This window comes from Heloderma suspectum, chromosome 4 (genome assembly GCF_057233095.1).
Source record: "Heloderma suspectum isolate Gila_16-S chromosome 4, 16-S_ref, whole genome shotgun sequence".
Taxonomy (NCBI): domain Eukaryota; kingdom Metazoa; phylum Chordata; class Lepidosauria; order Squamata; family Helodermatidae; genus Heloderma; species Heloderma suspectum.
This window is the reverse complement of record NC_139461.1, coordinates 269,082,479-269,109,928: the sequence shown is the minus strand read 5'-3', so window position 1 is coordinate 269,109,928 and position 27,450 is coordinate 269,082,479. Positions and strand designations below refer to the sequence as shown.

The following is a 27,450-nucleotide window of genomic DNA, read 5'->3' as shown; positions in this document are numbered from 1 at the left end:
GAACAATGTTACGGACCTCCGTCGATAGTTCCTCAGGCACTCTGTCTATCAGGTCTAATCCCTGAAATCTATTCCTCACCTCCACTGTATATTCATAAAGGATATGATTTAGGTCATACCTGAATGGTTCAGTGGTTTTCCCTACATTCTTCAATTTAAGCCGAAATTTTGCAAGAAGCAGCTCATGATCTGAGCCACAGTCAGCTCCAGGTCTTGTTTTTACTGACTGTATAGAGCTTCTCCATCTTTGGCTGCAAAGGACATAATCAATCTGATTTCGATATTGACCATCTGGTGATGTCCATGTGTAGAGTCGCCTCTTGTGCTGTTGGAAAAGAGTGTTTGCTATGATCAGCGTGTTCTCTTGGCAAAACTCTATGAGCCTTTGTCCTGCTTCATTTTGTACACCAAGACCATGCTTGCCTGTTATCCTGGTGATTTCTTGACTTCCTACTTTAGCATTCCAATCCCCCTATGATGAAGAGGGCATCCTTTTTTGGTGTTAGTTCTAGAAGGTGTTGTAGGTCTTCATAGAACCGATCAACCTCAGCTTCTTCGGCCTCAGTGGTAGGGGCATAGACTTGAATTACTGTGATGTTGAATGGTTTGCCTTGGATTCATACTGAGATCATTTTATCGTTTTTGAGATTGTACCCCAATACTGCTTTTCCCACCCTTTTATTGACTATGAGTGCTACTCCATTTCTTCTAAGGGATTCTTGCCCACAGTAGTAGATATAATGGTCACCTGAATTAAATTCGCCCATGCTTGTCCATTTTAGTTCGCTGATTCCCAAGATGTCGATGTTCAATCTTGCCATCTCATGTTTGACCACCTCCAGCTTACCTTGATTCTTTTACCTTACATTCCAGGTTCCTAAACAATATTGTTCTTTACAGCATCGGGTTTTCTTTTCACCGCCAGACACATTCACAGCTGAGTGTCCTTTTGGCTTTGGCCCAGCTGCTTCACTCTTTCTGGCGCTACTTGGAAATACCCTCTGCTCTTCCCCAGTAGTATATTGGACACCTTCCGACCTGAGGGGCTCATCTTCCGGCGTCATGTCTTTTAGCCTTGTGATACGTTCCACGGGGTTTTCTTGGCAAGAATATTGGAGTGGGTTGCCATTTCCTTCTCCAGTGGACCACATTTTGTCAGAACTCTCCACCATGCCCCAAACTAGACATGGGGTTAAATTGTGTCTTTGCATTTAACTGCAGATTTTTAAAAAGTCAAACATTTATTTTTTTATTAAATTTATATCCTGCCTTTTCTTCCAAGGAGCTCAAAACGGCATACATTATTCCCCTCCTCTCCATCTTATCCTTATAACAACCCTGTGAGATAGGTTGGGCTGAGAGTCAGTGCCTCGGGCAAAGTCATCTAATGAGCTTCATGGCCAAGTGTGGACTTGAACCTGGGTCTCACCAATCCCAGTCCAACACTCTAACCACTACACTACACTGGTTCTCTGATCACAGCATCAGCTGGTGGGAGAAGGGCCAATAATTATCAGAATTGCAGCAGGTATGAAGAGGGGATCTAACTCTCCCTTCCTGTGGTCCTGAAGAAAATCCATCCTCCGCATTTGCCTTGGGGGGAAATCCCTCACTGGCACCATTTCCCTCAGGACTGTAGCAGGGGAGGAAAGGGCTAAATTCTCTATTTACGCCTGCTGAAATCCCAATAATGATCAGTTGGTGCTTTTTGCATTTTTAAAAACCTGCATGTTAAATGCAAAGACGTATGTCTAGTTTGGCGCATAGACTGTGTGATCCAAGATGAATGTAGTCTTATCTTTTTTCACCCTGAGGCCTCGATCTGCTGCTTCCCCAAGGAATTCTGGGGCCGCTTCAGAGGTCAAGCCACTCCCTTCCCAAATTACTTGTACACCTGTTTACTTCCTGCATGGCACAGCACCACATGCACTACTACTGGAGAGAAGTAGCAGGAACTAGAGGTGCCAAATGACCTTCTGCACATTTCCCCCACTTCACGTATGAGGGATGGAGTCTGTCCATTCGGAACTTACTTTGTTCCAAGTGAGAAAGGAGTGCTAAACCGAAGAGGCAGCAATGACATTTAATTCATTATCTTTGCAGATCTTCAAAGAGGAGTGAACTCAAAAACTATTCATGCAAATGTTACCTTGGCAAAGCTTTTACCACCTCTTCCCAAGGTAGAACACAAGGAGGTGCTGTGAAACCTTGGAGACTAACCAATCTATTGCAACATTAGCTTTTATGGAAAACTGTTGGTCATAATTATCATTTGTGTAGCACTTTCAAGTGTTAAAAGCACTTCACAGGTATTACTAACTGCAATTCTTACAACAACCCTATAAGGTAGGCTTCCCCAGCCTGGCGCCCTCCATATGTGTTGGACTGCAACTTCCATTACCCAGCCAACATGGCCATGCTGGTTGAGATGATGGGAGTTTATTTATTCATTTATTTATTTAAAATCGTTATAGGCTGCTTTTCAGGGAAGAAGCTCTCCCAAGGTGACATACAACAATAAAATTGTTCCTGCGTCCGGGAGATAGGCTCATTGCCTGTTCTGGATGGGGTTGCACTCCCTCTGAAAGATCAGGTCCATAGTCTGGGGGTCCTCCTAGATCCATCAGGGTTGCTAGAGGCCCAAGTGGTTGTGGCAGCTCAGAGTGCCTTTTACCAGCTTCTGCTGGTTCGCCAGCTACAGCCTCTCCTGGACAGGGATGGCTTGGCCATGGTGGTACAGGCATTAATAACCTCAAGACTGGATTACTGCAATGCGCTCTATGTGGGGCTGCCCTTAAGGCTGGTCCGGAAGCTGGAGCTAGTGCAGAATGCAGCAGCTCAGCTGTTGTCGGGAGCTGCCCCTTTTCAGAGTGTAACTCCTTTGCTGAGGGAACTGCACTGGCTGCCTGTTCACTATCGGGCCAGGTTTAAGGTATTAGTACTAGTGTACAAAGCCCTAAACAACTTGGGACCAGGGTACCTGAGAGAGCACCTCCGTCCTTATCAACCTGCCTGGTCACTGAGGTCATCAGAGGGCATGTTCCTGGTGGTTCCACATGGACCCATGGCCTGGTTGGAGTCCACCAGGAAAAGTGCCTTCAGTGTGGTGGCCCCCTTCCTGTGGAATTCCCTGCCTTTAGAGGTCAGGCAGGCGCCAACGTTGTGTTCCTTCCGGCGCCTCCTGAAGACGTCATTATTTTAAGAGGCCTTCCTTGCTTGACCAGCTGTGGTTTGTTAAATTCCACCTTGTTGGGGTTTGTCTTTTTTTTTTTTTAATGTTTTAACTCTTTTAACCTGTTGTTTTATTCTTTTACCATGTTGTTCAGCACTCCAACATCTTCTGATGTGGAGCGGTATAAAAATATTGTAAATAAATAAATAAATTGTGTATAATAAGTTCATAATAAAAAAATGATGCGGTAATAAGAGCAGCAAAAGTTCCACAAAACAACAAACACCAGCATAAGACAGACTCTACAACACAATTGCAGCTATAACCCAGTCTGATAAAATATAGGGAATGGCCAGAATAAAGAAGTAAGTCTTCAGGGCTTACTTAAAAGCCTGCAGTGATGGGGCCTGGCAACTTATTCCAGAGGTGTGGGACCACTGTGGAAAAATGCCCTCTCTCATCTACTCAGCCACCTAATTGCCCTCAGAGGTGGGGAAGTGAGAAGGGCCTCTCTTACTGATCAGGCAGGCTGATAAGGGTGAAAGCAGTCCTTCAAGTAATTTAGGCTGAAACCATTTAAGGTTTTAAAGGTCAAAAACAGCACTTTAAATTGGGCTCAGAAACACACTGGTAACCAGTGGCAAAGTATAGGCGTTATATGTTCTGAATGCCTTGCCCCCCACCAACACTTGTACAGCAGCTTTCTGCACCAGCTGAAGTTTCTGGATTTCTGGACCATCTTCAAAGGCAGCCCCACATACAGCACATTACAGGAGTCTAGCCTGGATGTCACTAGTGCATGGATAACGGTGGCAAGGTCTGTCCTCTCCAGATAGGGCTGCAGCTGGTGTACCAGCCTAAGCTGGTAAAATGCACTCCTGAACACAGCAGCCACATGGGCTTCCCCGGTTAGTGCGGAGTCCAGGATGACTCCCAGACTACACATTTGGTCTTTTAAGGGGAGCGCAACCCCATCTAAGACCAGTTGTAAAACTCCATCCAGAGTAGTTGGTTTCCCCGTATTGTCTACTGTTTCCCCACAGTATCCCCGTATTGTCTGCATTAAGTTTCAGCTTGTTCACCCTCATCCATCCCAAAACAGCCTCCAGGTTCAAGAGTTTCACAGCCTCCCTGGGATGTGTAGATAGAAATGAGAGGTAGAGCTGAGTATCATCCACATACTCAGGGGCGTTGCTAGGTTCTTAAAAGATCCGGGGCACAGGCCCATATATCACACATATATCCGGGGCACAGGCCCACAGGCCCAAAAATTTGCACATATATCTGAGTCTAAGCGCACGTCTAATATGTGTGCATGAGGTGTACATGCAGTGTGCTTGTGTGCGTGTGTAGATTACATACATACATACATAAGAAGTGTGCACTGACCCCCCCCCACCCCACTGCAACTCAGACCCCGATTCAACATTTTGGAAAACATCCTGCTTCTGCTCGCTCAGGCCAATTTGTAGTCGGACCACTTCAGCTCAGCACCAAACCTGAGTCAATGTTTGGAAAAATGAGTATTTATGCTTCCTGTTGACTACCATGCGAAATTAGGAAGAAAAAAAAAAGTAACTTTTTTCTCTTGGTCAGAAATGGATGATAATTTCTGGCATAGTAGCCCCCTAGAAGGAGATTACACCTGCCCAATATCTGGAAAAAAAAAAGAAAAGGTACAGGGTTTATATTTTGATTTTCTTTTAAAGGGAACTGCCAATAGCATTTTTATTACTTGGAAGAAGCTGATATAAATTTCAGGATTCACTGCCCCATCAGAGGAGATAAAGTCTGCCAAATTTCAGAATGATAGCCACAAGGGTTTTTGTGCAAGGGTGGCCTTGACATTTTGAGATCTCCAAAAGAGGACATATTTATCTCCCTATGTTCCTTGTGGACCACTGTTCTGAAAATTACAGACAACCTAGAGTTGTCCCTAAGGAAGAAACCAGAAAAGTTTCAGAAGGATAGGTGCAGCAGTTCATGTGGAAGTGGAGTTCTCCAATTTGGGGGAGGGAGTGATTTGCTTTCCCTTCCATTCACCCCTTCCCCAACAGTTTTTGGGTAAATTTGTATGAAAATGCACAGGTCATTAAAGGTGTCCACCAGGCAAGAAACCTGCAACGTTTCTGAAGGATATACATGCATGCAAATTTAGAATTATTAGAATTTATTTACATTTCACATGTTAGCGGCAGGGCAACATGGGTGGGAAGATGCTATTGCACTCACGTCCTGCTTGTGGATTTCCTATGAGCATCTGGTTGGCCACTGTGTGAATAGAATGCTGGACTAGATGGACCTTGGTCTGATGCAGCATGGCTCTTCTTATGTTCTTAAATATAGAGTGTCTCTGAGCATGTACAGAATGTTTTTCTTTCATCATTGAGCACTTACATTGTCCCCCTACCAATTCTATTCCCCTCCATTCTCTGTGACCATGTGAACCCACTCTTCTCAAAGACTTGAGTGAGGAGAAGGAGAAAAACCAACCCTCTTGTCTGTTTGTATAAAGTCAAATACAGTTCAGAACTTCTCTTGCCCGCCAAAGAGAATTCTCTTTAAGAATTCCCCAAGATATGCTCTGAGTGGAATAAAGAAGAAAAAGAAAGAAAGAAAGAAAGAAAGAAAGAAAGAAAGAAAGAAAAGGAGAGGAGAGGAGAGGAGAGGAGAGGAGAGGGGAAAAGAAGAATGGTGATTGGAAATGTGTGCGGGGGTGGGCGGGTAGAGAGAATTCCCTAAGCCAAGTGGCTCCTTTCAGAGAGGTAGTACTTCAGACGAATTTAGGAGGCTGTGGAGGGTTTGTAAGGATTGCATGTACTTAAATGAACTTTATGAAGTGAGGTGGCTGAGGGCTTTTTCTAGCTTTTTTAAAACTGTAGAACCTATTTACAAGTCCCAGCAGTTTCTTGATCATGACGCCACATAGTCCTAACCCTTACTTTGGGAGTATTTGAGTCCTACAGCTATTTAGGAGAAATTAAACTGGAGGGGGAGAAAGAACTTTGTGGAGGCTGATTGGATCTTTTGCTGTACTGAAGCTACTTAACTTCTACAGAAGGCAAAGGTTCTAGTTTGGGGCAGTAAAATCAGATGCGGTGTGAAATGCTAGTATTTCACATGGAGCTCTTTCTTCCCTTCCTTCTCCCTCTTCAAAATTTCATTGCAGGCAAGCTCCCAACAGTGGGCATGTAAGAGCAGAAAAGTAGGAGGAGAGAGGTTTTTTGCACCTCAACAAAACCCCCTACACCAGAGATTAGAGATAGTGACTGCCTAATGGTCACGTTAAACACCTTCTGATTAGGATCTCTAATCCCCTGGGTGCCTTGACAGTTTAAACACTTTGTTTTAGACTTTGAGAAAAGGAAACTTTACGCATGGCTAGCGCAAAAGCCACTGGGCCTAACTGTCTGAACTTTGGCAGGCTCAGTCAGCTCCACAGGGCCTGCCAGGTCTCCCAATTCCATGAATTTATGTGGAAGCACAAAAAAATTATAGCTCTTTACCTTGACAGATTTTCTTGGACAAAGCAAATTTTACCCGTGATTAGCACAAAATCCACTGGACTTAACTGCTTGAAATTTGGCAAATTCACCCAGTTGCATGGGGGCTACCAAGCCTCCCCCCTTCATGGATCACTGCCTTGTTGTGGCGAAGGGGCTTGCGTAACTCAGTGAAGCCATAAGCTATGCCGTGCAGGGCCACCCAAGACGGACAGGTCATGGCAGAGAGTTCTGACAAAATGTGGTCCACTGGAGAAGGAAATGGCAACCCACTCCAGTATTCTTGCCAAGAAAACCCCATGGAACGTATCACAAGGCTAAAAGAGATGACGCCGGAAGATGAGCCCCTCAGGTCGGAAGGTGTCCAATATACTACTGGGGAACGGCAGAGGGTATTTCCAAGTAGCGCCAGAAAGAGTGAAGCGGCTGGGCCAAAGCCGAAAGGACACTCAGCTGTGGATGTGTCTGGCGGTGAAAAGAAAATCCGATGCTGTAAAGAACAATATTGTTTAGGAACCTGGAATGTCAGATCAATGAATCAAGGTAAGCTGGAGGTGGTCAAACATGAGATGGCAAGATTGAACATCGACATCTTGGGAATCAGCGAACTCAAATGGACAGGCATGGGCGAATTTAATTCAGGTGACCATCATATCTACTATTGTGGGCAAGAATCCCTTAGAAGAAATGGAGTAGCACTCATAGTCAACAAAAGGGTGGGAAAAGCAGTACTGGGGTACAATCTTAAAAATGATAGAATGATCTCAGTACGAATCCAAGGCAAACCATTCAACATCACAGTAATTCAAGTCTATGCCCCAACCACTGATGCCGAAGAAGCTGAGGTTGATCGGTTCTATGAAGACCTACAACACCTTCTAGAACTAACACCAAAAAAAGATGTCCTCTTCATCATAGGGGATTGGAATGCTAAAGTAGGAAGTCAAGAAATCACCGGGATAACAGGCAGGCATGGTCTTGGTGTACAAAATGAAGCAGGACAAAAGCTAATCGAGTTTTGCCAAGAGAACATGCTGATCATAGCAAACACTCTTTTCCAACAGCACAAGAGGCGACTCTACACATGGACGTCACCAGATGGTCAATATCGAAATCAGATTATGTCCTTTGCAGCCAAAGATGGAGAAGCTCCATACAGTCAGTCAAAACAAGACCTGGAGCTGACTGTGGCTCAGATCATGAGCTGCTTCTTGCAAAATTTCGGCTTAAATTGAAGAACGTAGGGAAAACCACTAAACCTTTCAGGTATGACCTAAATCATATCCCTGATGAATATACAGTGGAGGTGAGGAATAGATTTCAGGGATTAGACCTGATAGACAGAGTGCCTGAGGAACTATGGACAGAGGTCCGTAACATTGTTCAGGAGGCAGCAACGAAATCCGTCCCAAAGAAAAAGAAATGCAAAAAAGCCAAGTGGCTGTCTGATGAGGCTTTACAAGTAGCTCACGAAAGAAGGGAAGCGAAAAGCAAAGGAGAAAGGGGAAGATATACCCAACTGAATGCAGAGTTCCAGAGAATAGCAAGGAGAGACAAGAAGGCCTTCTTAAATGAACAATGCAAAGAAATTGAGGAAAACAACAGAATGGGAAAGACTAGAGATCTCTTCAAGAAAATTGGAGATCTCAAGGGAACGTTTTATGCAAAGACGGGCATGATAAAGGACAAAGAAGGCAGGGACCTAACAGAAGCAGATGAAATTAAGAAGAGGTGGCAAGAATACACAGAAGAACTATACAGGAAAGATCTGAATGTCCCTGATAGCCATGATAGTGCGGTCACTGAACTTGAGCCGGACATCCTAGAGAGTGAAGTCAAGTGGGCCTTAGGAAGCATTACTAACAACAAAGCTAGCGGAGATGACAGTATTCCAGCCGAGCTATTTAAAATCCTAAAAGATGATGCTGTTAAAGTGCTGCATTCAATATGCCAACAAATTTGGAACACTCAACAGTGGCCACAAGACTGGAAAAGGTCAGTTTACATTCCAATTCCAAAGAAGGGCAACGCCAAAGAGTGTTCAAACTACCGCACAATTGCGCTCATTTCACATGCCAGCAAGGTGATGCTCAAAATCCTACAAGCTAGGCTTCAGCAGTATGCGAACCGAGAACTACCGGAAGTACAAGCTGGGTTTCGAAGAGGCAGAGGAACTAGAGATCAAATCGCCAACATTCGCTGCATCATGGAGAAAGCAAGAGAATTCCAGAAAAACGTCTATTTCTGCTTCATTGACTACGCTAAAGCCTTTGATTGTGTGGATCACAACAAACTGTGGCAAATTCTTAAAGTGATGGGAGTACCAGACCACCTTACCTGTCTCCTGAGAAACCTGTACGAGGGTCAAGAAGCAACAGTAAGAACCAGACATGGAACAACCGATTGGTTCAAAATTGGGGAAGGAGTACGACAAGGCTGCATATTGTCACCCTGCTTATTTAATTTATATGCAGAGTACATCATGAGAAATGCCGGGTTGGATGAATCAGAGGTCGGAATTAAGATTGCTGGGAGAATTATCAACAACCTCCGATATGCAGACGATACCACCCTAATGGCAGAAAGCGAAGAGGATCTAAAGAGCCTCTTGTTGAGGGTGAAAGAGGAGAGTGCAAAAGCTGGTTTGAAACTCAACATTAAAAAACTAAGATCATGTCATCTGGCCCTATCACTTCCTGGCATATAGAAGGGGAAGAAATGGAAGCAGTGACAGATTTTACTTTCTTGGGCTCCAAGATCACGGCAGACGGTGACTGTAGCCATGAAATTAAAAGACGCTTGCTCCTTGGGAGGAAAGCTATGGCAAACCTAGACAGCATCGTAAGAAGCAGAGACATCACCTTGCCGACAAAGGTCCGTCTAATCAAAGCTATGGTTTTCCCAGTAGTAATGTATGGCTGTGAGAGCTGGATTATAAGGAAGGCTGAGCGCCGAAGAATTGATGCTTTCGAACTGTGGTGCTGGAGAAGACTCTTACGAGTCCCCTGGACTGCAAGGAGGTCAAATCAGTCCATCCTAAAGGAAATCAACCCTGACTGCTCATTGGAAGGACAGATTCTGAAGCTGAAGCTCCAATATTTTGGCCACCTAATGCGAAGAGAAAACTCCCTGGAAAAGACCCTGATGCTGGGAAAGACTGAAGGCAAAAGGAGAAGGGGACGGCAGAGGATGAGATGGCTAGATAGCATCACGGATGCAATGAATATGAACTTGAGCACGCTCCGGGAGAGAGCACAGGACAGGAAGGCCTGGCGTGCTATGGTCCATGGGGTCACGAAGAGTCGGACACGACTGAACGACTGAACAACAACAACCAAGCCTCCAAATTTCATGTATTTATCATACAAACTCAAAAAGTTATGGCCATTTTTGTTTTCCAATGCAAGTCAATGGGAAAATGTAAAAGAAAAATGGCAATTAGGACAGCTCAAAAGATCCGGGGCATGCTCAAAAAAGATCCAGGGCCCATGCCCAGGTGGGCTTCTACTAACGACACCCCTGCACATACTGATGACACTTCAGCCCAAACCTCTGGATGACTTCCCCCAGCAGTTTCACATAGACGTTAAAAAGCATGGCGGACAAGATTGCTGCAGTCCAACAAATCTGGAGGGCATTAGTTTGGGGAAGGTGGCTATAAGATAAATCAGGATTAATCCTCCGCATTGTAGATATGCAGATGGAATGTTTGTGTGCTTGCATAAGGGCACACAGCGAATTCACAGTAGAAGTGAGATTTGAACCAGGGCCAGGGTATCTGAAAGAATGCTTCCTCCCATATGAGCCTGCTCAAAAATTTGGGACCAGCATCTGAGGCCCTTTTGCATGTCCTCCTAGAGAGGTGAAGTTGGTCGGCATTTGTAACAGGGCTTTTTCTGTAGTGGCAACCCAGTTGTGGAACACTCGCCCCAAGAAGGCTAGGCTAGCCTCCTCTTTAGGACACTTCAGGCAGCTGGTGAAGGCAATAGCATTCTGCCATGTTTTTAACAATTAACACTGCTCTCTGTTTTCATCATTCATCCCCAGTTTAAAAATATGTTCTAGGTTTTTGTACTTTTTTGTATTTTAAATATTTGGAATTTTATTGTTCATTGTCTCAAGCATTCATTAAGTGGAGGAGAAATCCGGAAATATTCTAAATAAATAAACTGAAAACACAGGGTGCAACCTTATGTGGATTGCTGGCAGCTTCCGAACTTGGAGGCTGCAGAGTATCCAATGCAGGGTGGGAGGACAGCGGAGATGGGCATCTAGATGGGCATTTGCCTGTCTAGCAGCAGCGCCTCAGAGAGGCAGGGAAGGAGGCTAGAGTAGCCATAGGATACATCACATTGCAGCTGCCCTGGTCTCCTCCCCTCCCCACCCCCAGGAACACCCCCTTTTCCCCATCTCTGTGCTCTGTTTTCTAAGTGTGTAGAGGTAGCTGGTGTGGTTCTCTCTGCATCAGCTACGAGGGGGAGGGGAGTGCGGTTTCCTGTCTCTGGGGTCAGAGTGGCAGAGTGACAGAGTGGGCCCTGTCTCTGACCATGGAGCCAGGAAACTGAACTATCCTATGCCGCCCCCAGACCCGTCTGGGGGTATAGGATTGCTCCCTCAGATTCATAGCCACTACACTACACTTTGCTCAGTTCATTACATGCACAATGCAGAGTGAAAAGGTGGTTGGAATACATTCACATAGTTAAGGCTATAATCTTGCAGCTGCAAACTAACATGTGTACTCCACTGGAAACTGTCTGCACAGAAAGAGGAGCACTCTGGGGAACTTGTAACATGTTATGAATGAACATGATCCTGCTATATAGAGAAGAGTGGGGGATGGGATGCACTTCTGTACATAAGGGAATTATGTCTAAACCACAGCAGGTGTGATGCTTACTTGGAAGTACCTATCTGTGTTCAGTTTCTATGAGCACAGTAATAAGCCATCTCCACTTGTTGGCTAACCTGTCACTTTCTCAATATCTCATCACCTTTCCCCCTTGGCTTAAGAAAGCTTACACCATGCCAATTCCAACTAAAAATGTAGCATTTGGGTCACCAGTTGTAGTGGCCTATCTCTTGCAGTAACTAGAATAAAATCATGAAGAGCAATATTAGCATAATTAAATGGCTTAGCATTGCTTCGGGCTACTTCTCAAGCACTCCTAGCTAGCAGTCATCAATCTGAGACTTGCAAATGTAAAAATGAAATAGTAGCTTATAAATGGCCACCACTCTTAAGTAATCATTTAAATAATAGTCGCTGTCAGCAAGCACTCCATGATCATAGATATGGGCACCATTACAGAATGTTGTGATTGACAAGATACTCAGAATGGTTTTAGGATATCTCTGGGATAAGCCCAGTAGTGTTGTATATTTCTAGAGTCTTGAAGTATTCTGCAAAATGAATGGGAAAGTGCTGTCATATCTCACCAGTAATGCTTTTCAATCAGCTATCACATGCTAACAGAAGCACAAAAATCCTTTAAAATGACAATAAATGTGCAAACATTCCTCTTATGTATCTTACCCCAATCATTTCCCATTCCAGATGCAGTAGGAAAAACCTACCAGTTTGGTCCCCATACTCTAGAACTTCCTATGTTTTCTACACCTGTCTTTCACGGGACGAACCCAGGCCTTGAATATTAAACAGTGCATAGACAGAGAGGAAGCATCAATGCCTTTGGTTGAAACCATTACAGAACGAATCCTCCACTTTGTAACCCCCATTACTCCCCCCATCCTTATGCCTCCATTCACTGGTAGTGAGATGTCATCCCTGACAGTTGCAACTTAAAGTTCACCCAGAGCACTCCTGGTTTACCACTCATAGCTCATCACTGGCAGCACAGGGAGTGATGCTACCTTTTGTTTGGTGGCGGTGCAGAACATGGTGCTGCCCAGCACAACTATGCTAAAGTCCTGGATTTCTCCATGTGTTTTTTATGGGCACCTCTCATTTCTGCCATGTGGCCGGGGGGGTGGGGGGAGCTTTAAAAGGAAGCAGCAGTTCCATTTCCAGGAAATTCGAGTGATAATTTGGCACTTTAGCCTTCCTTAGCTCTGGCTATCACTGTTTCTCTTATATGTCAGCCATAGCTGTGACTTCCCTCATTGGCTGAGAATAACAGGAGGTGGGAAAGGGCTTTTTCTCATTATACAATTGGGCAGAACCCTGCCTGTACAGTTTTCCTCATAACTCCAGATCTATAACAGATATAAATGTGTGTGTTTTTAAAAAGAGAATAAAATCAAGCTGGGAATCTGGACCAGCTAATGGCTAACCTGCACCATGTGGCATGACCAGAATCCTGGCAAAATCTCCCCTTATGGCAACCTGAATTATGATGCAAACACGGTTCCCAACCTATGTTTGCCTTGTAACATTAATACAGGGATATATTAACCTCCCCCCACGTCCACCTCTGGGCTCCAAGACTAAAAATAAGCCTGTCTGGGCAAGAAATAGGGATAAGATTCCCCTCCTTCCCACCAATTCTCACCTACAAATGACCCCATATCTGCATTCATATTACCTCAGGAAATGTGGGTTTCTGAGCACAGGTTGCTTGAGGTAATATGATGTTGCAACCTACCTATGATTAGTTACGAAATCAGGATATCAAACCATGATTCAATCCTGGCTTGTTTTTTTTAACTAAACATAGTTAGAACAAATCACAGTTCACCAAGTTTAAATGTCAGAGAACTGTGGTTAGTTCTAAACCTTTCTATCTTCTCACGCATGTGGAGGAAGGAGAGTGGGGAGCACGCAAGCATGAGGCTTGTGCAGGCTCACCCTACAATGGTAAAAGGATCTGGCATTATGGCTGAACTGGTGCAGCATTGGTGGGAGAGAGGGAGGAGCCGAACCCTTGCCCTACCCTCTATGAACCCCATTTACATTATAGGCGATTCTTGGGTTTTACAGGAGTGAAAAGAGCCAGGAAGACAGATAATATGAGAAGAAAAGGATAAAGTTTAACTGCCCTGGAATTTAAATTAGTTTATTGACGTGGTGCTGGGTGGGCAATGATGAACATTAACAATGCGAAGTTTAGTGCCAAGGTACAGAGTCATAGTGAGTAGGTTCACATTAAAGGAGAAAAAATGAAATAGTAAGAAATGGTTGACTCAATCAATACAGATAAATGGCTTGGAGCCTGCAGGGGAAGGGTGTGCCTCTCACTTGATGGAAGGTATTAAGGAGAATAAAAACATCACATCTAAGTGTTGCCAAATATAAGAAAGAGGCAGGCAAAGACTTTGGGACAGCACAGAACACCAGTTATTAAAAGTAGGAGTGGGGTAATGGATGTTTGCTCTAGTTTTTGCATATAGAGATGGTAACATAAAAGTAATACTGGGAAATTGTATAGTAAAATTAAGGAAATTAGAAGAATTAAGTAAAGCACCTAAGAAGGGAAAGAAGCAATCTGAAAGGAAAAGCCAAACAGAGGTTTGAGCATGATCAATTTTCTGGGCTGATCTGGGACATATTTGAACATTCAAATCTTGCCTTATGCTGGGTCAGACCGTTTATCTGAATAGCCCACTACTGACTGGAATTAGTTCTCCATGGTTTCAGGCACAGGTCTTTCCTAGTTCAGCAAACTGATATCTTTCTAATGGGAGAGGCTAGGACCGAACCTAAAGCATGCAAACTATGTGGTTACCGCGTTGGTGGATAGGCCTCAGACCCAGACTCTATTGCCTGTGCAGCACTGAAAAGGCAAAGGGGAATTAAGCAGTAGGGGATGCAAAGAGGCAACGAAGGAAATGCTTACAACAAATTTGGTGCACATGAGCACTCTGTATTATACCCATATGTCAAAATCAATCCAACTTCAAGTGGAATCTACCCATTTGTAACTGTGGACAGAAATGTGGTCATAGCTATAAACTGAAGCCATGCTAGTCCAGACAGTTGGTCTCTTAGAATGCATTTAGATAACCCCAGTTCCTCTAGATGGTGCTAACGTTAACCAAATTTAAGCCTCTTGATTCTCCTGCATAGACAGTTGGATTATAAAACAACAACACTTTTTCTTGCCAATAGCAGGGCAGAGCCTTCGCTGCTTGATTAGAGGGCTTTATTTCAATCTAGAATTAAGATCTGCTATGGCTAATGTCAAATCAGCCTACTTAGTATCATTGTGAATTTAGGAACAGATTTGTTTTAAGATAGATAAATATACATTGTGGCAAGGCATTCTCTGAGCTTTTAAAAAAGGAGAAGCAGGGCACTGAAGACAGATTACTAGGAGCAGGTACTTCACTCAATGATAACAGCTGAATTAGCATTTTATTTTTTTAGTCAAATGTGAACTATCTCTACAGGAACAGCTGCTAAATTATCTGCAAGGTTCGAAAGAGTCTTTTGCGCCCCCCCCCCCCCCTTACTGGCACATTCTTTAGATTCCTGTGTAAACCTCTTAGGAAAGGCTATGCCAGCTGGTAAAGAATAAAGATTATAATGTAGTAAACCACAGTGGTGAAGGCATTTTTAGTTGTGAGCTCCCCCACCCCATATTTGTGCACAAGACCAACACTTGAAAGGGTTAAGGCGCAGAAGGAAATTGTGCAACTTGCAGAACAGGTGTCCTTGATGAAAACCCAAGGACGGGGAGATTGCTAATCCTGTATTCCACAGCATGATCAAATCACCAAGCAACAGATATAAATAAAAAAGGCAGGAAATGAGGAATTTAGATATAAGTGTGTCAGCAAGAAAATGAAGATTCATTGTGAAGAGCTGGGGAAGAGAAGAAGAAAAAGGAACAATATGACAGAAGGCACAACTGACAAACAAAAATATAGGATTATTGTGAAAATATGCATACAAATGACATCTGCATCTACATCAAACATGGCCTTACTTTATTTTCCCCCACCTCCATTAGAAAGAAAATGATGCTTTCCTCTCAATGTCTGCCTTCCAGTAAATGTAAGCAAATTATATAATATACATACACACACACACAAATATAAAATAAGCAATCTTTGTTTTGCGTACTTAATCAATGGGAGAAAAGTAAATTTACTTTGTGGGAGCAGCAGCTCCTGTTCAATAGCACATAAATGTCTCCAGCTTTGATACTTTAAGTGTATACAACTATTTAGCAGCCCAGAGATACTTAACCCTCTGTGTGCTGGATAAGGCACTTCCAAAATGGATGGTCACTCCTTTCAGTTTGTAGCAGTGCCAGGATTAGCGTCCCTCAATTTAATACTTATCTGCCACCCAGCCAGCCAGCTGTAGGAAGATAATCAGAGTCCTGCCTTGAGGGCTGCCATTATTAGCCTGTCCTCTGGATAAGTTATCCACTAATTGTGGCTCCAAGGGGAAAGAGAACGTTATGGATTTTCCCTTTGTCAGCTTGTAGACAGGATCACTGACCAGAGTGAATAATAGTCCACTGCAGAGTAATATTGGGGAAGGCTGCTTAAGAGAGAGATTACTGTGCCAAATGAAAATGTGCTGATGAAAAATCAGCTGAGATCAATATGCATGACTCAGCAAGACAACAGCTCTCATCTTGTGTATTCCAAACTGTTCCAAGCCCCGAGTTCCTGATCATCTGTCCTTTCCTATCTTCAAATAGGACACTTTTCCTGAACACCACAGCAGGGAAAGCATCATCATGACAGCTTAGCAAGATTTGTGCAACTGCTAACCAAGCAAACAGGTAAATATTGTACCTTATTTATTAGGTACAACAAATTGACAAGCAGCAAGGGACATTTGGTTCAAGCAATTGATCTACAAAATTTGGTGAAGGGGCAAAAAAGAGATCTTAAAATTAATTCTGTAAAAGCAGAAACTGGTTTATTTAAACCAGCTACCCTCAGACATTCAGGCATACAGTAAATAAATTCTTAAACTGTTTCATTTCAAGCCTCTCTAAGGCAAAGGGTGAATGGTTCAGATCTTCTCAACTATGAGAAAAGCCAGGAGGAGGTAGGGTTTTATCTGCATGTTCGCATGATAAGAAAACTCTGTTGGGCATTATTTGAAAAGGATTTGAAAACAAAACTGACAATATCATACTGCCCTTAAACAAATCTGCAGTGCGACCACACTTGGAGTACTGTGTACAGTTCTTGCCACCACACCTCAAAAAGATGTTGTAGAGTTGGAAAAAGTGCAGAAAAGGGCAACCAAAATGATCAAGGAGGTAAAGCAACTCCCCTATGAGGAAAGGTTACAATGTCTAGGAGTATTTAGCTTAGAAAAAAGGCAAGTATGGGGAGAGGCAAGTATGAGTATAATTTTGTACAGGTGTAATTGTACAGGTGTAATTTTGTACAGGTGTATGGGAGAGGGGGGAAAAACATCTCCCTAGCCACTTCCTCCACACCATGCATAATTTTGTACAGGTGTCAAAATTATGCATGGTGTGGAGGAAGTGGCTAGGGAGATTTTTTTCCCCCCTCTCCCATAATCCTAGAACCCAGAATTATCCAATTAAGCTGAATGGTGGGAAATTCAAGACAGATAAAAGGAATGACTTCTTCACACAGCATATAGTTGAGCTGTGGAATTCACTACAAGATGTAGTGATGGCCATCAACTTGGGTGGCTTTAAAAGGGGATTAGACAAATTAATGGAAGATAAGGCTGTCGATGGTCACTAGTTATGATGGTTGTATGCCACCTCTAATATCAAAGGCTGTATGCTTTTGTATACCAGTTGCTGGGGAACACAAACAGGAGGGTGCACTCATGTCCTAATTGTGGGCTTCTCACTGGCATCTGCGTGACCACTGTGGGAACAGAATCCTGGACTAGATAGGCCTTTTGTCTGATCAGCATAGATCTTCTTGTGCCCATGACGGCTACATATGAATCTGTATTACACAGAGTTGGATCACTGCTCCATCTAGGGCAGTGCCAGTAGCTCTCAAAGCTTTCAAGTGGACGACTTTCAAAGCTCTGCTATCTTTATTATTATTACATTTTATCTCACCCTCCAAAGAGCTCATACGTGCTCCCCCTCCTTACAACAATGAGGAGGTAGGTTAATCTGGTATAGCCTAAAGTCACCCAGTAATCTTCATGGCAAGAGTGATAATTTGAATACAGGTCTATGTTCAACACTCTCTAGGGGCAGCCATTTCCACCAGCCCCCCCCCCCCCCCCGGTACATTGCCCTCGAAAAGGAATGGAAAAGCTATATTCCTATCCAGAAGAGACATATGAAGTTTGCATCACAAGGTGCCAGCAGGGAAGGCAGATCAACTCTGCTCAGTTGCTGATTTACTTTTTGCCTCCTGGCTTAATTCAATTAAAAATAGGAAGAAAGACGGACTGGCCAGTCTTCCAACCACTTCATCTTATTGTAAGACACCCCGCCCCCCAGCCCCAGAAGGGAATTGTGATATTTGTGTGCACCATATTTATGTTTAATTTAATTTGATGGAGAAGGCGAATGACTATTGAACTAGGGTAATTCTAATTGTAGGGAAATTGATTTTGGAGCAAGATCTGAATCATTTCGGGTAAATTAATTGAATAAAAGTAGAGAACTGATTTGGCTAATCTGGGATAGGGTGAAAACTAATTTAAGAATTTTGGAGGGGATGACTTGGTTGGGAAATTAATTGATTTGCCTTCTGTGAAATTTAAATCACTGTAATTATCTGAGATGTGCAGCATATGAAAATTCTATGCAAATTACACCCTCTTTTGCCCTCTTTTGCAATGGTACATGTTCTTTTTCAGCAGTGGGGCATGGCTAGTGCCAAGATACCAGTAAGGGGAAAAATAACCCTAAGTTATTCTATAGAAATAATTATCTGTACACAGCCAAGTGTAATGGAAAATCACCAACACTCCATGCTATCGAGCCACAAAAGTGAAGAAAGTTAGAAAACTACATCAGAATTAAAAAGAAAGACTTTGGCCTCATTAAAGTTAAACATATTCATGGCACTTGTCGCCTACACAAAACAATATAAAATGCAGAACCATTTTCAAACACAGTTTTAATTTAAATTGGTTTCTCCACCTGCTCCTCCTTTCCTAGATGTAACCACTTGGAACCCTTCCAGTGGGAGGATCCAAACTGTCAGGCAATATTTGAGTTTTGCATGCTTAAAAAACAAAAGAAAAGAACAGCAGGCATAAGTTTAGTGCAATCACCAGAGAACATAAAGTAGCCATTAAGGGCATAGTTGCTCTCTGAAAACTAAGCCTTTGAATTTACCAAACAATTACAGATTTTCAGGTTTAATGCCAATTAGATGCCTAGAAATGCTACTGCCCATGTACATGGGGCAATTGTAAGGAGATTTCCTGGATAATCTCATTTTAAACATAGATTTGCTAGCCTTGTTTGAAGCTTTAACGCAACTGGCCTGTAGAGACACTAGTTTATGCCCCTTCAATATTAAGAATCAGCACAAACAAAAATCAGCTACCATTTCTGTTTAGGTGATAGATTGTAACACTGAGATATGGAATATATGCGATGCAAAGCAGAGGAGTTGAGGCAGGCCTGGGACCCTGGCCTCCTTCCTTTTGCATTTTCACAGTAGCACAGGCACCTTGGCCACATCCACCTTGGTGTGTGTGTGTGTGTGTGAAAGAGACAGCATTATTTCTGTACACAATGCAAGCCCAAGTGAACTGCCTCTGCTCCAGCCTATCTGGGTCTAGCAGCAGCTTGGCTTGGGGAGGGAGAGAAAGGTCTTGCTGCTCAAGGCAACCCAAATGAATTTCTCCTATTGCTCTGGCAGACCCCTATCACTAGTCTGGCCCACAATGGCGGCTTTGTGTGAGGCAGGCTGATACCATGTTGCAAGTTAGACAGGAGGAGGAAGACCAATGTGCTGCCAAGCAGGGACCCTCCAGGGGATGGGGGTACATATCTCTGCCCTATGAGGTCCCTGTGGTCCAGTCTTCAAAATGATGTGCATAAAGCCACTTTGCCTACTGTCTTTTTGCAAGTGCTGCTTAATGAAATGACTTCTGCCCTTTAATGCGGCCATTTCAAAATGGCAGTGAGGTCTCTCCATAGAGGAGAAATACCAAGCAGTGCACACTTAAAAGCTTGTACCCCTTTAAATAGTCATCACAAGCTTAAAAGAAGCTATGGGCTTCATCTCAGTTTGAGAACATATAACACAGGCCTTAACATAGTTAATTACTTATAAGCTGCATCATTTGGCTTAGAGTGAATTCATGAGTTTCTGCTCCTCACTTTACATTGTCCCCAATGCCTTCTCCAGAAACTGGCCCTAAAAACAATGTGTGATGATGCTAAATCATGCCACAATGTAGCATGTGAACTGGTCTTTAGTCTGTAGGAGGCTTCTCCAAAATACACAAACCAGTTTGTACTCTGTCATATCAGAACTACAAAAGCTCTGCAGAGGGTGCGTTTGCAACAAGAACAACAAAACGTATCTGAAAGTGAACTAAAAGCACGAGCTTTTGGCATCTAAGATCCTAGGGGTCTCTTTTTGCACATTCTCTGCCTCCACCCCTGGGGGTGGGCGTGGATTACTGAAGTTCACATGCTGCAAAGACTGTATTTTTTTCCCCAGGCAAGGCTTTTACTGGAAATTCTAGCTTTTGCTCTGAAGAAGAAAAGGTAAATTTACAACTCATATTGTTGCAGAAAATAATACAAGTAAGCCACGGCAACAAACAAACAATACAAAAACCAGTGTGGACATTTTTGCACCAAATAATTACATTATCTTTAAAAAATAAAATAAGCATTGCATAATCAAGAAAAGAAACCAGTGGTGAGATGGATAAGGAAATCACCTGCTTTTGTTCTTCTCCTAAACTATCCCACATTGATGCAACAATTTTTGATACATCTCCAAAGGTAGCGTTGGGGTTTTGTCCTTTGATAGCTGCTTGTGTGTCTCTGAAAAACAGGGCATAAGCAGACACTGGCTTCTGGGGTTCATTGGGATCCTTCTTTTTCTTCTTCTTTTGATTTTTGGGTTTTTTGCCCAGATCTGTCAACGGTCTCTTCTCTCCAGTTACCTGTCAAAAGTCAAGAAGGATGCATTAATTACTGCCCTTCAATTCACTCTTAGTTTAGTTTAAACTTTCTAATGGATTTTGAACTGGGGGGAAAGGTCAATATTCAAGAGAATTAAGAATCACCCACAAGTAGCCTTCCATATAATTGCTTATGAACTCAGTTCTTAAGGAAGCACGATGAAACAAAATGTAGACAGACAGACAAATCCTTTTGTAGATGCTCCCTCCACAATCCTAACTTTTGATGTCTTTATTATCCTATATCTCAAGGGTAGGCAACTTCCAGAGGTTGGGGGGCTGCATTCCCCCACCCACAAACCCACCAGGGCCCACACCTCACCCTCGTTGCTGAATTTGCTGCTGCTGGATTTGCCACTGCAGTGGCAGTTGCAAAAATTGCAGCAATTTTTCAGGAAAACAAGGACTGCAGGAAGTGCATGCATTGTTTCCAAGTGGAATCATGCTTTTAAGAGGTGTCTGGAACATATTCTGCTAGCAAAAAAGGCATGCACTCCTTGCACGCCTGGTTTTCCTGAAAAATCATCATGATTTTTGCCACTGCTGCAGCAAAATTGGTGGTGGCAGGGGAACACATTGAGGCCCGCAAAAATGGCCATTGGGGACACATGTGGCCTGTGGCCCATGTATTGCTCACCCCTGTATCTGGTTTGTATACAAACCTCTGCAAGTGCACTACTGTATTTATGCATGCCGTCCACTTTTGTTGCTATTTTAAGGGGAGATTCACACTTGCGAACATATTCTTTGTCCTTATTCGGTTACTCAAACATTTGAAGAACTGCCCCTGAATGTGTGATTAAAATCCTTTGAAATCCTTGTGTTTGATGTGGTGTGAGATATCTGTGGTTGCTATGCATCCTTGTTCACACGTCCATCTGATCTTGCATGTGTACACATGTTACAACAGACACAGATCTAAGGGGACCTTTACCAGAGGTGTGATGTGCAAACAACAGATTTATGCACTATGCTTTAACAGAATGGGAAATAGTTATTTTTCTAAAATGAGGTAATTAGCTCAAACACTCATTGAAGTTCAAAAGCATAGATTTTCCCCCCCAGAATTTGTTCTTAACACGCACATGCATTACAAAAGGAAAAAAGGGCTTGGTTAGTTTTTGAACCAGTGTACTAGTTCTCACAGCACACGGACCACTGGCACATGGACAAGTATAGTCCTACTAATAGGCCTAATATAAAGATAAAGATGGGAACTGAGGGAGTTATCTTTTTCCACATAAAGAGTGGAAGGAGGAACTAAGGGAATGAGGGAGATGAGAGGGAGAGCAGGGCCATTCCATCAGCTCTGCTGAAGACCTCCCTCATGAAGGCTCCTCTTCCCTCAACTGTTACCACCAGCAGCCATCCCAGCAGACTGTATGGAGGGAGATGAGAGGGAAAGCAGGGCCATTCCACCAGTCATCAAGTGATAACCATGCAGCCAAGTAAAGGGAAAGACCTTACTCTCTTAAGGGGAGGAGCCGTAGTTCAGTGGGAGAACACATGCTTTGACATGCAGAAGGCCCCAGGTTCAATCCCCACCATCTCCAGGTAGGGCTAAGAAGGCATCCTGCTTGAAGAGCTGCTGTCAGTCAGTGTCAACAATACTGAGCTAGATGGACCAATGGTTTGACTCAGCTTCCTACGTATGTTCCTATGTACCTGCTGTTGCTGCCACCACAGTAGCCAGGTAAGGAGAGGGAGAAAGCATAGGGTAAGCAGGTGGATGTGGAAGGTAAGCAAGTGGGAAAGGGAGGGAATGAAGTGTTGGACTCCAACCTGGATTATAATCCTAGCCAGAGAAGAATCCAGGGTGATATAATGCTCCCCTCTGATTGGCGGCAAGGATTCCAAGTCACCAAGGTTCATATTCCAAGCCAGGGAATTGTGAACTCAAGCAGCAACAGCAGTTACAGTGTGAACAAACTGGAAGAGATCACTCTTTTATCTCCATTCTATCTATAGCCTGCATTTCTAACTGACCCCTCTACTCTATGCAGCCAATGTTTTTTTACTATTCTGTCACTGGTTTGCAGAAAGGGGATATTCTATTTTGCTTGCGCTATTCTGTAAAAATGCCTTCTGTGCTGAAGCTGCTATAGAAATAAAGAATAATTGATATTATACCGTTAACCTTGTCCACATCCTTTAGAGCTGTATATTGTATCAAAGCCCTCCTCAAAGTCTGATTAATGGGCCAATTGCACTCTTTGCAGCCCATATTGTTATTTCTCTGGAGACATTAATGATTAGGTTAGTTGAGCATATCCTCCCCATGGTGAAGCTCAGGCACTATTTACTTCGCTTCCCACTACCATCTGCATCATCTGAATTCTACATTAGAATCCTTCGCAGCCTGGACAACTGAGCACTCGCACTTAGATCCATAGCACACATTACTTTAAAGGTGTAGCTAGCAGCTATCTCTTTTTTCTTCTCCTTTTTATGGCAGTGTAAGTGCAGAAGCGCAGAGCCCCTGACCCTGATTGGGAACCTAGGTTGGGGGGGGGTAGGGGACCCTTAACCCTTCTCTCTGCTATGGTCCCAATCCAGATCAGGGGGCCTAGGCCTGAAATTTATATTGCCAAATATTTATTTATTTAAAACATTTAGTTGGCAACATTCTTAAAGCGAATGGATCATTATTTGGCAAAATATATTGCAGGTGTGAGACCACCCATCTGAACTGGGACTGTAGTGGCCGGGGGACGGGACCCCCACACTAGGGTCCCAGTTTGGATCAGGGCCCCTGCGCTTATGCTTATTAACAGCTACATCTTTAAAGTGATGTGCGTTTTGGCCTCTACCTGTTGTGGATATGGATTGTGTGTGCATGAGAGAGGAGAAAGCGAGCAAGAGAAAGCACTCTTCATTTCTCAGTTCTAAATAGCAGTCCAATAGTTCCATCCCAGTTTTGCCTAGACACTGAACTTTAACCTTCCCTATTCCCTAGAATCGCTCTGTAGTTTCTTTCACTTACTTTGCTGTTGCCTAGATTTACAAATGTCAAAACTCCTTTTGTGTGGGTGTAGCAATGCTTCCCACATTCTCTGTTGTGAACGTCAAGGCCAAATATCAAAAGCAACAAGGTTTCTAAGAAATATCAGATATTTCTTCTCTGCTTCCCCCCATGGACCTGTAATCTCCCTCAACGATTCTGGCAAAACATCTCCCTGGGGGAGTTTCAAGTTTCTCTCACTAACCAACCCCTCATTCTTTCTGACTGTGATTTCTGCAGTCATTTCCAGTTCCCTGCAGGTTTCATTCAACAGTTCATACATTTCACCAAAACCTACTGACAGAAGTGTTAACATCTTCCCCATTTCTTTTTCCAGACATATTAAGTCCAGCTTTGAGCTGGCTGAAATTTTCATCATCTGATAGTCATCATTTGACAACACTTTTTTTACAAGCCCCAGTCAGGCAGCAGAAAGGTGGAGGTGGTAGAATCCTGAAGAGGTGAAGTGGACTGTACCATTCCAGACTGCAACGGGGGGGGGGGGTTGAATGAGCCCCCAATATAAGCGCTCCCATACAAAGCAGCAGCAGCACATCAGGGGAAGAGGTTCTATTCCAGCCTTTTCTCTGCTGTGCTGTTTACATGGAGATTCTTCTGTAGACTCTATAGAGACTTGTTGCTTTGCAAGTTCAGAAAGCAGCATCAGCACTTCATCCTTTTTTAAAGTTTCCTTAACTTTCAGCAACACTGGAGATGGCTCTGACATGCACAGAACTGCTACTTTGTGAGTAAATATGCACAGAATGGGCTTGACCCCACTGCTTGCTCATGCCTACTTCAGAGTTCTTTAGCTGTGCTTTGCTGCGGCTCGCTTCTAATCCTATTGTAAAGTCATGAATGCCAAAACTGAAGTAGATAGGTAGAATGACATTTTTTTCTAATTTTTGGAATTTTAAATATTTTTACATTTGTAATTAGGCCTTGCACCCACAGGCTCTGCCCTTTGATCATAGCCCTGCCCTTTCACTGTAGGCCCTGCCCACCTCTGGAATGTGACCCACAGGACCCTTCCAAGATTGCAATTCAGCCCTCGAGCCCAAAATGGTTCTGTGCCCCTCCTATAAAGGATCACTCAAAAATATGAGCCCCCTGAAGTCTGAAATGATATGGTCCATTCTACCACCTCAGTATTCTGCTACCTTATTCTGCTGCATGTGTAGATGAGGCCTCAGGCTCTTCTGATAGCCATGGCCTCAGTCATTCCTGAAATTCAGAAAATGATGCAGATTGTTGCACATTGGATCTTTGGGCATTACTGAATATTGTAATACTAATTACAATTGAACTAAAGGTCTGAAAAGTAATTGTCATTAGTTTCAGAAATAAACTAGCATAGTTTGAGGAAACACTGTAACATATTTCATGTGTTTGCACGGTACTACAGCAGCCTTGCAAATAAGTCAAGCAAACACTAAGAGCCCACAAACATTCTGACTAGCTGACATGCCCAAATATCTCCATTAGCCATTTTAGATGATCATATGAAGCTGACTAAGGCCTGGTTTGCACATAACGACAACCCAGAGTATGGCTTGAATATGGGTTGTAACTGAATCATGGGATGTTATGTGCGAACCCTGCACTATGGTTTAACTGCAAACAACCCAGGAAGAGAACCCATTGTTTGTTGTTGGGTTGTGAACTCTGGGTTGTTTGTGGTTAACAACCCATAGTTAACCCACAGTGCAGAGTTTGCATGTAATGACAGCCCATGATTCAACAACAACCCACGATTCAGTGACAACTCATGCTCAACCTGTACTCTGGGTTATTGTTACGTGTGAACCAGGACAAATGCGGAGTGAGATCACTGGTCCTCCTAACCAATACTATCTACTCTGATTGGCAGTGACTGACTCTCCAAGGTATCAGACACATAGAGAGAAAGATCTTTCCCAGCTGTGCAATCTGAGATCATTTAGCAGATGCCAGGGACTGAACCTGGTACCTTCTGTATGCAGAGGCTGTTCTCCACCTCTGAGATATGGCCCTTTCCCCAAAGCTTTTTGTTTTGGCCTAAAACAAAGAAAACCCCATTATTGCTAAGCTTCTCTTCTTCTTCAACTGGAAGAGTTACAAGCTTGCAGTAAAGTTACAAGCTTGCAGTAAAGTACTTTGATTCTTTTTTTTAATGCATTATAGTAGCTACCCAATGTCACCCATCGCCATTTTTTTCCATTTGTAGCAAAAGACATCCCTTACCATTAAAACCCAAAAGATAAAACAAAGAAGGCAAAGGGGTGGGAGAGCGAGAATTGAGCAAATCACATAGTATATCACTTGCCAGCCCAAATAGAATATCCTCTTTAGGAGTGTTTCACACACAAGTTTTTAGTTTTATGGTTTATATGTTAAATTTATACTCCATATTTCCATATAAAATGAGTCCCTGGATCTGGATGCAAATGTACATCCTTGACAAATTACCACACACAATAGTCATTGCCTGCAGTGCCCTTTTGCACATAGGTTTATTCAGACTGTCCATACTTATGTGGGGTAGAAAAAAATCTCTGCATAACTGATATTGAGATCAAGCCATATTGTGAATTAAAAAATCCTCACAAAAACCCAGAGAGGTCAAATGTTACATTCAGAGTCAACTGCTAAGCCCAGAACACAAACTAAAAGTGCGAAAAGTCGGGCCTGCTCTTAAACTACAGCAGGTTTCTTTGAATGGAATAAGACTCATAATGTAAAGTACCTCTAAGGCAGCTAGTTTTAAGCACTCCAGCAGCTTTTCTATCTATATTGGATATAAACTGTATGCATTTTGAAGGAGAGAGAGAGAGAGAGAACACTCTAAAAAACTAGGACAGAATGAAATCTGAATACCAAGCCATTTAGCAAAAAAGAAAGAAAGATAAAAGTAGTAATCCAATATGTCAGTCTGTCAGTCACTCAGTCAACAGCGAAGACTTCTGCAAGTATGGTTTTTGCAAGCATTTCTGCCAAACATGCTTGAAGCCTGCTGAGTGTAAAAGAATTCATGTTTGCTGGGAACAGCCTGGGAAGAGTGGGAAGGGCAGAAGTAATAATTTTCTCTGCTCATCCAGTCCAGACTGGCCATTAAGCTAATTCTTAATGCACTGGTATTTGTCAAGTGGACAGCTGTCCACTACTAAGCACAATACTCCTCACCTTCTCTCACAATGAGTTTAATTTAAAAATGCCAATGGGGATTGAAAAGGTGGAAAGCACCCTATTATTAGTGGGAGGGAGTAAATGATGAGGGTTGACTTGATGAAACTGTAGAACAAGCTGTAATTATCAGCATATGCCAGGGTCAGGAATATTTAGAACAAGTGTGGAGCCCTGGGAAATAAATTATTTATTTCTCTATTTATTGCATTTATATCCCACCTTTTTTCCTCCAAGGAACCCAAGGTGGTGTACATAATCCTCCTCCTCCTCTCCATTTTATCCTCACAACAACAACCCTGTGAGGTAGGTTGGGCTGAGAGTCTGTGACTGACCCAAAGTCAACCAGTGAGCTTCCATCGCTGAGTGGGGACTAGAACCCGGATCTCCTAGCTCCCAGTTCAACACTCTAATCACTATACCACACTGGCGGGGGGAAATAAACAGCACAAGGAAAGGAAGGGGGCAGAGGAATAAAGAGAATTCTTTGCCCTCCTTCTAGCACAATTCTCACATTCGTCCCCTAACAGCCCAACTTCTAGCTTGCTGTTATCTCAGAGAGGTATGCTTTCTGTGAGAC

The 27,450-nt window shown here is 43.2% G+C and overlaps 1 protein-coding gene across 15 annotated transcripts in view; it reads right to left on the bottom strand.

Annotated features, from left to right (window-relative positions):
* TOX2 (TOX high mobility group box family member 2) overlaps positions 1-27,450 on the bottom strand; it is a 322,550-nt gene that overhangs the window by 40,433 nt on the left and 254,667 nt on the right. For all 15 annotated transcript variants that reach the window (XM_084853820.1, XM_084853828.1, XM_084853822.1 and 12 more), the window contains one exon: positions 20,462-20,689. In XM_084853820.1, coding sequence (XP_084709946.1) covers positions 20,462-20,689 — 228 coding nt within the window. The remainder of the gene's footprint in view (positions 1-20,461; positions 20,690-27,450) is intronic.